The sequence below is a fragment of the Amphibalanus amphitrite genome, unplaced genomic scaffold (assembly GCF_019059575.1).
Source record: "Amphibalanus amphitrite isolate SeventyFive unplaced genomic scaffold, NRLGWU_Aamphi_draft 000092F_arrow, whole genome shotgun sequence".
Lineage (NCBI taxonomy): Eukaryota > Metazoa > Arthropoda > Thecostraca > Balanomorpha > Balanidae > Amphibalanus > Amphibalanus amphitrite.
Window position 1 is genome coordinate 66,496 of NW_024881588.1, and position 11,772 is coordinate 78,267.

The 11,772-nt window shown below is 49.2% G+C and overlaps 1 protein-coding gene across 1 annotated transcript; it reads left to right on the forward strand.

The window, feature by feature from the left end:
- Positions 1 to 1,039: 1,039 nt before the first annotated feature.
- On the forward strand, positions 1,040 to 10,113 carry LOC122380138 (mitochondrial fission regulator 1-like). The gene is made up of 7 exons (XM_043362986.1): positions 1,040 to 1,176; positions 4,215 to 4,382; positions 5,110 to 5,451; positions 5,724 to 5,826; positions 6,411 to 6,762; positions 7,060 to 7,351; positions 8,477 to 10,113. Exons 2-7 carry the CDS (start codon positions 4,227 to 4,229, stop codon positions 9,068 to 9,070), a joined length of 1,839 nt encoding a protein of 612 aa, XP_043218921.1. The 5' UTR covers positions 1,040 to 1,176; positions 4,215 to 4,226; the 3' UTR covers positions 9,071 to 10,113.
- The last annotated feature ends 1,659 nt before the right edge of the window (positions 10,114 to 11,772 follow it).

Here is an 11,772-nt window from a genome sequence, read left to right on the forward strand (position 1 = left end):
CTACACGTCTTACAGATGCGTATCCGTCCTAGCTCCTGGGTACCTATAGGTATAGGTACGCCTGGATACGCCATACAGCTGAAAGTGGTGAATCCCTATCATTCATTTTGTGTTGTGCCGTTAAAACGTTCAGTTTTCTGCGAAGAGCACATTTTCTCATTTTTCGTATCCATGACATTGCGATAAGGGCTCAGGCTGAGACGAGACCGCATTGCAGTCAGACGGACACGGCCCTGCTCTGCGGCCTGCGCCGTTGCAGAGTCCATGAGCCCCCTCCCCTCTTCCGGCCCCACCCTGGGAGGGGAAGCTGTCTGCCGTCGCCAGACTTCCGCTCAGCGCGTGTCAGGGCCGCAGCACCGTGCAAATTATCAAGCATCAGCCCACAAGCTTTTCCGTTCCTCCTATCTGGGGGGGGGGGGGGGATCGGCGAATGGAACCCGAGCCCGGTGGCAAGAAGTCACAAATCCATGAATTCTTGATAAAAACGAAACGGGCAATATTACGAAGTTTAACTTTCCCAAACAACAAGCATATGCCATTCGTCGTGGCTGAGAACGACAAGGCAAGTCATGCAGTTTGACGATAATTTTCGGTGACCTTATTTTGAAAAGAAAAGAACATTTCTACCCTAGGACTTCTAGATTTGGGATTGACCACAGAGGTCACCGACCATCAGTTGATATGATATGACATGACTCGTTTTTTTTAGAAATTTTGTCGACATTTTGTCGGTTGACAACATTGGTAAAGTAGGTAATTGGGCCTGGGGTGATTGATAGGTACGGGGTCGATCGGCTCAATACATTGGCCGCGCACGCTACCCGTTATAGAAATACTGCACAATCGTGAAATAATATTTAGTAATTAACAGTAGTTTTAACATGAAAGGTCATACCACTTTTTTTGCACAATTTTATTGATTTGATGCGACTTCATCGTTAAATTCACGACTAGCAGTTGCTTATATAGCATTACAATGTGGTTGTTTTTTATTTAGTTACTTCGTTTTAAAACAGCCGAAAAGTTTTCTGCCACTTTTGTCACGCCACCTCCATGACTGCCGCCGTGCTGTTTTGAAAGTTTGATGAATGAAAGGTTTGGAGTTTTTACCCTGTTATGGGTTTTTTAATGCTTATTTTATGATTTCATAGGACCCGAGAAATTGGAGTTCAACAGGTGCGTATGTTTCAAAAAAGGTTTGGTATGCTGTTTGATTGCCTTTGTCTTTTTTCATTGATCAGATTTTTGCTCTTGTGGACTTCCCGCAATCCACTTTCAGTAATGAGGTACCTAAATTTGTAATTAAACAGGTGCTTAACACTCAAGTTGTGCATTTTTTATAATGGTAAATTTAGATTTACTAGCAAACATATGTAACATGTGTCAAGTTCAAGTGCCCACTCCAGAACTCGGAAAGTGTTGATGTTGGTTGGTTGTGGAAGGGCTGTGGGTTTTGAATTACGATGTTGCTATGCCTACAGTTTTTGCATAAAAATTTCAGTTTTTGGTATTTTAACCCTCGCCCGTATAGGTGGGGGGGTCGAATGGACCCCCCCCCATGGTTTTTCGCGAATAACTCGCGTAAAAAGCGGCCGATCGCAACGAAACTTTCAGTACCCTCGCGTTGATCAATTTTACACCCACCCTGAAAATTTCATGACCCTGACCCCAATGACCTTTGACCTGTGACCTACTTTTCGAGACCATGTTTGGCCGGAATCGCGATTCGGCGTATGTCGGCTCGCATTAGCCGCGCGTTTGCAGTCTTTTCGTGGTTTCAAGCGTTCAAACATGTGATATGATGTTGCCCCCATGCATTAGGGTGGGTGTCAAGGTCATCTGAAGGTCAGGTCAGGTCATTGACCTTTGGTGACCTCGGTTCACTTTTTCGAGTTTTACATGTTTCTAGGCCAGTTTTTTTAGCTGAATTCGAATCTAGTAACCATATGAACGTTTACGAAGTAGTTTTGGTACCTTCGTAACATGTTACGAAGCTGTCAGAGGCGGTTGACACCTACTAGGAATACCCGGCAGGACCCCTACTGGTTGACCTGACCTGACCTGACCCGACCTGGACTAAATGCATAAAGACATCATCTGTGATCAAAACTAACATGATATTCGTGATCGGCGCCGCGAAAAACCCCATAGCAGCCACACTTTACGACGTTTTAACAGGTCCCGATTTTCCCGACTTTTGGGTCATTGACCTGACCTGCAAGGTCAACCAATGACCTAGGACCTTAAAATTAGGTATCATCGGCTTCCTCTCGTGACGGGCAACACGCTCGTTTTTTCCGCGAAGCTCTAGCTCGATCAGGGGCGAAACGGCAAGGGGGGGGGGTCCAACGGACCCCCCCTTATACGTTCGCGGCTGGAAAAACACCAATACGGGCGAGGGTTAATATTGACATTTGGTCATTTCCTGTTTTTGCAATTTGTACCCACTAAAAACTTGACAAATTGGCAAAATTGAAATGAGATGCCCACTGGTCCCACTTCCAATACACCATTCACATCAATGATGTGACATTGACATAGTGTGGTATGATGACAATGAGGAAGTGACATAGTCAAGGAGCTCAAACATTTTCTAGGTTTTTGTATGGTTTTTGAAAAAAAAATGGTATGGTTTCTGATCAGTATTTTAGCCTATGGTGCAAAAGGAGGATATCACCTAACTTTTTACTTAAAGGGACCCTCCCACCTTCAAAAAAGTTTATGAATTGGCATGAAAATGATGTCGCTCGGTTCAGAAAGAGCGAAAACGAATATCTACCAAATTTCACCGAAAAATATTCACCGGTTTTCAAGATATTAGACTTTTACTTTTGTTTACTTTTTTGGGATCTCCGCTGTTTCTAGCGACTTTATTCTAGAAGTGCGGCGTTTGCGGCAGATGTTGCGCGCAAATAGCATATACCACCGCGTGCTACAAAACGTTTTAGTCAAACATTTAAAAATCGTTAGATATCTGCACTGACGTCACACATTCAGAGGGGTATTCCTAAGCATTAGCCCCTCTGAATCAAAATGCTGCAATTTTGAAATTCAATATTTCCGATTTAAGGCATTTCTCGATGTTGTGAGTGCCGAAACCGGTAATTGTGAGCCAGGGACCCCATTTTGGCTATCTCATCTCAAATCTAATGTTAAGGTGGGAGGGTCCCTTTAAATTAAAAGACAAAACAAAAACTGAAGATAATGCATGACAACTTTGTGTTGAAGAGAGCCTAATGATCTGAAACATGGGCAGTTTGGTTATCTTATACCTATGCTGCCTTACTAGCTGGCTGCCAGCTTGCTGGTGTTTTTAGGCTTTTTCACATGCTCTGTGTGGTTCACTTATAACTAATAAGTAATAAGAGACTAAGAAATGCCAGCAAGTAGATTTCATATGTTGATATGGGGAAAATAACCTGATGCCTGCTTATTGTTGATAAAAAACTGGCTTCAAACAGCACTCTGAAAAACTGAATGCAAACATGGAATGATTTGTAGGTACCAAACTCCATGACAGATTGAGAACTACATGACATCAGACATTCATACTGTATAGGTATTGAATTCACACAAGTTGGTACCACAATTGGTACCATATTGCCATTCTCATGCTCTGAAACATGTTTAATGTTCATGCTCCTCAGGCTGAAACACTTGTGATGATCTGAATTGGAGATCTGCCAACTGACTGGCTGTTTCACCCAGTAAAAATAGCAGCTTATCTTGAGAACCTACCTTCCTACCTACAACCTACTACCCACTACCAACTTACCTACCTACCATACCATAACTCATCACCTGAACTTTGATATCCTGACTTGAAATGAAATCTGCACCAACAAATGTCTGTCACCCATTGAAAACAATAACTCAGAGTGAGGACTTGCCATTGTTTCTGTATGTTCCTTGGTGAAGCTGCTGCTGGCCATGAGCGAATATGTCCTGATTGATCCTACATCCCTGAATGACTGCAGTGATGTGCCTTATATCCCCAGGCTATTGTAATGGTGTAGCCACATATCCCCCAGGCTACTGCAGTAATGGAGTCCTTTACCTTCCAGGCTGGTGCGGTCAGTACTTACTGGAGCCTTATATCTCCTCCCACTTCCCAGGCTACTTCAGGGATGGAGCCCTATATCCCCAGGCTGGTGCAGTGATGGGGTCTATCTACCCTGAGACTAGTGTAATATGATGGCCTATTCTATCCCCAGTCTGCCACAGTGATGGCCGACAGTCCTGAGGAGCCGGAGACCGCCGCCGGACCGGTGTCGCTGGTGCGGGGAGCCGTCCACGAGCTGCGGACGGATCTCGAGGAGGTGGTATGGCTGCTGCTCACCCACACCGGCCTGGAGGCTTCCATCCGCGCTGTGGCCTCTGAGGTGGGTGGTGGCGCTCTGCAGACGGGGTGGCCAAGGGAGCTGTATGTATGGAGTGGGACACTTCGGTGTTATTATGTGTGTGCCATCACGGGCTGGTGGTATGTGTTAATCCTGACGTATGTATATGTTAAGCACAATATCTTGTGCCATTGCTTATGATACACATATAGGTACCTATCTAGCGACCACTACATCCGCACGCGTCGTAAACCCGGTCTTGCGTCAAGGGAATGGCCCTGCTACCATGTGAGGGCGCTATGGGGGTGTAGGGCCTGCTACTGACCAGTACGCAGGCGGGCAGTACGCAGGAGGGCATATGTTCGGCTCACACGGCTACCCGCTAATTATCCATGGACGTGCGATACGCGACCCGCAGTCAATGTCACGTGCAGAGCGGTGCCGGGGGTTTCACCTGTCAATATGATGGGAGGACGCTAGACAGATCAATGTGACGTACATACATGTCTTTCACTGTCTCATTTGCACGTACTAATGTTTGTTTTTCACGGCAGCCGCTTTGGTATACCTACTTTATTGCCATGCAAATGTTAATTTGACACAATATGTTCTGGTCTGATACTTGTGCCCCACCATCGCCCTCGTTCCTTTTTGAATCGCACGTTGAACCCTCTCTAAGCCTGCGTGCCCTACCCTATAATGACCATGCTCCCTCTGTGACCCTGGTGACCGTTACCTGGCCCATTCTGACCATCCCCCTGTCCGTCAGGTGCACGCGCTGCTGTTCCGCCGCTGCGGCCGGCACCGGTCGGTGGTGCGCCTGGTCGGCTGGCTGCTGCCCCTCCCGGCCGTACCCCGGCCCCGTATACGGCTCATACGCTCCGATAGCCGCTGGAGCATGGCGCGCTCCTGCAGTCAGATGAGCATGGCGCGCTCGGCCAGTCAGCTCAGTCTGGCCCGCTCGGCCAGCCAGATGAGTCTGACGGGCAGTCTGGCGAGCGGGGACGACGAGCCGCTCTCGGCGCGGCCCGAGCTGTGTGACGGGGAGTCGCCCCGTGCTGACAGTCCCACCGACCGGCGGGCCAGCTTCTTCGACGGAGATGTGACCGAGGTGAGCGCACCACTGCTCGAGCGGCAGATATATGTAGAACGTGGAGACATTTACTTACCGTTATGCACTTAGGCAGCGTTGCCTTTTTTTGAAGCGAACTCCTATGAACCATTAAAATCCGTATGCCATCATGTTTTTTCACTTTCCTTTGATAACTTTTTCTGGCTAGATTGCAAATTATCGTAACTTTGACAGGCAAGGTCCAGGGCAAGCAAAAGCTTAGTCTGAAGCGTTAATCTTGTTTTATAACAACATTCCCTATTCCATTGCAGTCGACCACGGTGGATACAGCGAAGTTACAAAGCTTGGAGGAGGAGCTGGCCAAGCTCAGAGCGCAAGTGGCTGCCATCGTACTGGAACGAGAATGCAATGAAGGTAATAGCACTACCGAGATTGAGTTTAATAAAGACCAACTGGCACGGGTTCCTTCCATGAATCTAAATAAATTGACTCACGCATCGCACGTGCTGGGGCGGAAGTGCAATAAAGGTAGGCAACTTACGCTAAAGCGAGAGCTTAGAGTGAGAGTTCGAGTAAGGTAAAGTGGCACTTGTGAACTCTCAATCAAGGTAAATGGGCACTTACCCGAGAGCGAGTACATTGCAGGTAATAGGGAGCTGCACAGAAGCGAGACCAATATAGGAGTGGGGATGTTATGGGCGGGCCCTTGAGCTCATCAGTTGGATACTGAACATGCTCGTGATACTGCAGACTGGTCTCGTTAAATGAGATGTGATTGTTGTGAATAGTGATTTCATGATTGGATGTATCATAATTCATAACATGATATTTACATGACTGGAGAGTTGGAACTATGAAACAATGAATAGGATGGTGTGACATGTAATAAAAAAACATGATAACTTTGAAATAAGTCGAAACTGTTTGACGACTGTGTCACTAAGAGATAACGTGTTGTTGTTACACCAACTACAACTGTAATTTCCGCCTTGTTACAGCGCTGCTCCGCGCCAACACGTCTCGGCCCGACAGCCCTCTGCTCTCATCAACTCTTATCGCGGCGCCCACTCCTCCGCGGCCTACCCCTGCCGGGGGCGCACCTCCCCCGCCCCCACCACCCCCTCCACCGCCCCCTCCACCTCCCCCGCCCCCACCGCCACCGCCCGGCGGCGGGTCGGCAGCTCTGTCCCTGAAGGAGCAGATCGCCAAGAACCGCGCTGCGGCCGGCGGAGGAGGGGGCGGGGACGCTGGCGGAGGGGAGGGGGAGACGGGAGATCGGCGCCTCTCAGTGCCCTCAATGACGGACGTGCTGCGAGGAATGGGCTCCGTGCGACTCAAACGGGTCGAGAGGTGAGGTGATGGTAGTGGTATAACTGGTGGATGGGGTGGTGCCTTAACGGGAGGTAAGAGATGAACCTTTGCCGGGTGAGCAGTTGTGATGGGTAGCTGTGTGAGTGTGAGCTTAAGTACTCATTTCTGGTAGTGGTTTCGGGTTACAGATTCATCAAACATGGTATAGCTGTGTTCGTCGGGCGTCCCAGCTCTGACGCCTTCTGTCAATAGTTACCGCGTCGTGGTGCACTCTGCGTATTCCTCCCACCACCCGGGTCTGACGGAGGGCCTCACACGCCAATCTCCCATCCCCAGGTCGCCTGGCGGCACTCCGCTGCGCGTGGCGCCCAAACCGGCCGACCCGCTCGACCCGGCTGCCATGCTGGCGGCTGCGCTGCGCCGCAGGTTCGCGCACATCCAGGACAGTCCGGATAAAGACGGCGACGACCACTCACCGAGCCAGCACCAGGAGAAGAAGTACAGTCACGTGCAGCACCACCAGGCGGCGCCGCAGCGCCAGTTCCAGCTGCGGCAGAAGGTGCCCCCGCCGCCGCCGCGTCAGGCGGAGAGGAATCAGCCCGGCGCGGCCAACAGCACCACGCCGCTGGTCAGTGGCACGGCGGGGCGGATGGTGGTGGGGTTCTCAGCTGGGGAACAGTGGGTAGATAGGGTGGGATTGGAGACGAAGTGGTCAGTGGTTTGGTTTCCTTTTTCAGTTTGTTTTGTTGAGTTAGGCCCTTTCGGTCTGACGAGGCCATTTCAGAGCCGGAAGGATGATAGAAATTAGGGGGAGACGTCATTGGTCTGGGCAGGCACCCTAGCGAGTCACCGGGGCTGAGCCCGTCCCGAAAGACAGGCCGACCAGCCCCAAGGTAATCACCAGGGTTGTGCTCGACGCAAAAAAAAAATGTCGACTTGACTCATCATTCAATTTCAGAAACCCCTGACTCAACTCTGACTCAAACAAGGAGCTGATTTTTTCCCTTGACTCTACTCATGACTCAAGCGGCTTCATGAAAATATGAGTCAACTCAAACTTGACTCAATTTTTTGTTGAGTCAAGTGAGTTGACTCAAAATTGACTCAGATAAAAAGTTGTTGAGCGGGGGGGGGGGTGAAAAAATCCGGCAGCAGGGCTAGGGCGAAGTTGTTAAGCAGGGGGGGGGGGGAATGACAAGCTTGTTTCTAGAAAGTTGAGTCAGCTGACTCATGTTCCTGAATGTTTGACTCTACCCAATGTCAAAAGTTATTTTACTGACTCAACACTGACTCAACTCAACGCCTTAATATTTTTGTCCGATTTAACTCTGACTCAACTCAACAGCTCAACATTTTATCCGACTCGACTCAAATCTGACTCATTTGAGTCAGAGTTGAGTCAAATTTCTGACTCGACTCATGAGTCAAGCACAACCCTGGTACTCACTGCACCCGGCTACGGGGTGCGCTCCCTCGGGAGCAGCCCTCTTGAGATAAAGTTGCCTGTCCAGCCCGGAGGGGGTTGCGGCGTGGAGGAGAAGGATTTCAGTATCCTGAGGAAAGAAGCACGGAACGGTGTTCCTTTTTCACGTATGTCTGGCAGCTGTTGCACTTGCTCTCATTTCTTCAAAGTACGTGACGTGTTCTGATGACAAACATTTTTTACGCCGTTTATTCAATGATCCGTTTGTCTTTCTATCCCATGCTGATTTTCGGCGTCACTGTTCTAACATATCTGTTCTGTCTCCCGCAGTTCGGGCAGCACATTCTGCGTCCCTCCGGTCGGCGCCGCATCCTCGGCGATCGTACCGCCACCTGGCCCGCACCGGGCGACAGTGGCGCCGCCGAGCGGGACTTGCCGGCAACTACTCAGAACGGTGCCAGTCGCGGCGACAGGTCCGCCATGTCGGCTGTAAAGGAAGAGTCGAACAGCCCCGAGTGGGACTCTGAGGCGGACAAACGGCTGGGTCTGGACGTGGCCAGTGTGAAACCGACCTCAAAGTCTGAGAGAACGACCACTGCTGTGAATGAGTCGCTTGAGAGCGGAGTGTCAAAAGGAAGTGTTCCTTCAATCACTCTGAATGGGGACACAGATTCCGTGTTTCTTGAAACTGGAGAATCTGCTAAGGGTCAGACAGACATGAAAAGTGCTGCAACGACGAATGGAAAAGAGCTTCGATGGAAGGAAGACATGATAACTCATCTCGAGCCGGAGTCGGAGTCAGAGTCGTCTCGGGATGACTCGTCCCAGGATGACTCGCTCCAGCGTCTGTCTCCGGAAGGTATGAAGGTCGCCCCGCTCGGAGCTGAGACCGGGCGTGACTCCGGTCTCGGCTGTACCGCCTAGAGGAGTAAGGTGAGGAGTAGTCACCCCTAGTACCGCGTGCTCATTGGTCAGTTCGGCTGTGTGGAAACTGGTGAGAGTCTCTGGGTATAATGACGTGTGTGTAATAGTCGAATCTAAGCCAAGGGAACCATGCCTCCCAGACTGAACAGGACCAAGCTGTGTGTGCGTCTTCGAACGAGTGCGGGTAGGTAAGCTGTCTTAGCAGGCTTCTTTCATTGTGAGGGTAAAGCTTGACTACAGGCGGTTCTAATAGTCATACTGCCTTGAAATGTGCCGCCTTGCCCGGAGATATCGCTTCCATGAGTCAGTTGATTCTCTTTGGGTCGGAGTGAATTGTAACGAACCAAACGCTGCCTTTTAACGAGTAACGATCGCCCAGCGATCTGGCGTGGGCCGGACACTTCTTATAGCGACTTATAGCGAGGAGTGGAGCATTTAACAATTGGTGCCATATACCTAACTACGTGGCATTGTACTGCATTTATGGGGTCTCACTCAGACGTCATTTACTGATTGATACATTCAATTAGAAAGGTTTATTTTTCATATTAACAAAACAACTTGATAGCATAATGTTTTAACGCACTTAGGGCAGCCATTCAAATTGCAGCTAAGTTTTTCTTAAATTCAGTTCACCGGGATGCTCCCGCATACTACATAGGGTCTTTATCTAGGGACAACTTATGTGCTGTAATTAGTTGCGTATTATACGCTGACTGTGTGATTTAGTGTGAAGACTGAACGCTACTAATGTACTTGCCATGCTTTTATTGATGTGTGTTCCATATGATCTGTTCAGACTGTTCTATGACCTAACTGGAATCAAGACGAATCTTCCATTCCCTCGTTGGCTGTCGGTTGTATACCAGTTTCATATGCCTTACGGTATTCGGTAATCAAACCCATGGACCAATTAGACATCGTGCCTTACGGTGTCTCTGCGCTGAGTGTTCGATTTCTAGTGGTGTGGAACAGTGTTTGAAATCTATTGCTTTCGCCGTGTGAAGAAATGTTCGTCTAGTTTTAATACAGTTCCAGTTAAAGTATTGTTTAGTGGGGAGGGATAGTATATGGGACGGGCTATTTTGTCTTCTTTTCTTATGATAACTATACACGGGTCTTCCCTCGAGCCCAGCTCCCATCCCTCCCTCCCCGGTGTGTGCCCCTCGTTCGCTGTAACTCGTTTCGCGCTGGAAACGTAGCTCTTAGCTGATCGCCGGCCAGAAGTCAGCGGATGCGTGATCTCCACCGTATTGAAAGCAAATATTCCTACTTATTCTCGGCGAAACATCCCCTGATATGCGACTCCCAGTCCCGGTCATTCTTACAATGATGTACGTCAACGGAAGCGTTTTTGCGAAGGTTATGTAACTGCAGAACCCGAGATCTTATGACGTACTGAACGTCTGATCTCTACATACAGATCATCTTTGGTGTGCGAAACCGTCATTAGGTCTCGAATCTTGTCGAAGTAACCGCTACTACGATGAACCCTATCGCGCTGGTTGTCTTCATGTAGCTGGGGAAGGCTCCGTTGGCCAAGGTGCCACGTTAGGTGCTGTGTGCAGAGCAGTAACGGGACCTAATGATGCCATCTAAGTTGGTCAGGTGTCTCATGTCGTGGTGGGAAGTCCTTTTGATATGAATCTTTACAACGAATGAATGCATTTGCACGCTTCTTTGGAAACACCCGAGAGCCTTCGTATTGGTTATGCAAGCTCCTTGCGAAGGAGCAAGCTGAGAGAAGCAGGTTCAACAATCCTTAAAAAGCGGCAATCAATAACTGACCATTAATAACCACCTGAGAGCCATCCCAACTTACCTAACACCGTCCCGGGAGCCTATTTCCAGTCGGGAACTTTTGAGCGGGGCAAGTAATGACGTTCTCTCCGGGCGCTCATCAGCGGCGCGGCGGCGACCAGTTTGACGCATTAGCATGACAGGCTGTTAGCGGCGACCATTTGATTCGCGGAGCAATCAGTCTGTTCAGCCGAGTGTCGCCCGTGCTGACGGAGCGCCGTCTGGCCCGGCCATTGGCCGCCGCCGGCCGTCATTGCGCCCGCAGAACATATGCAAATTGCGGCCAAAGGTCACTGCACCGGGTGCATATTACGGCTATAGCCGCGCTCACGTGCGCCCACTATTCATTCATCGGTTGTCGTGGCTGTTACCTGACTGTGACTGAAACTTTGGCGGCAGGTCTAGCACGGGATTAAAGATGATTGCAGGGTGTCTTACTAGTAATGCTTTAGAATCCGAAGTCAACTGAACCGCTTACTTCGGTTCACTTTTTCGGCTGGTGAGATGTTTCCGGTTGCATCTGTGGAGGAAGGCTTGTCAAGCTGCCATGGTGTCCACTTAACACTACGGCTTTAAAGGGACAGTATCATCGAAAAAAAAATCCATGCATGGAGCTGATTTTTTTTTTACTAGCATTTCTTATTTTTCTGAATCAGAAAAACATAGTTTGAGGACCGAACTCGGTGAAAAATATTGCAACCACATTTCATTTTCATGATTCATTTTCATGAGCGAACCACCACTATACAAGCATGGCCGCCAGTTTGGAAGCATGCAAAATTACTACAGAACTGGCGCAGATAATACATTATTGACGCTACGCTTACGCGGTCGTTCTTCTGATTGAGTTGTCCTTAGTGAGAGGTAGCCTTAGGTATTGCCTATAAAAATATAACGTGACA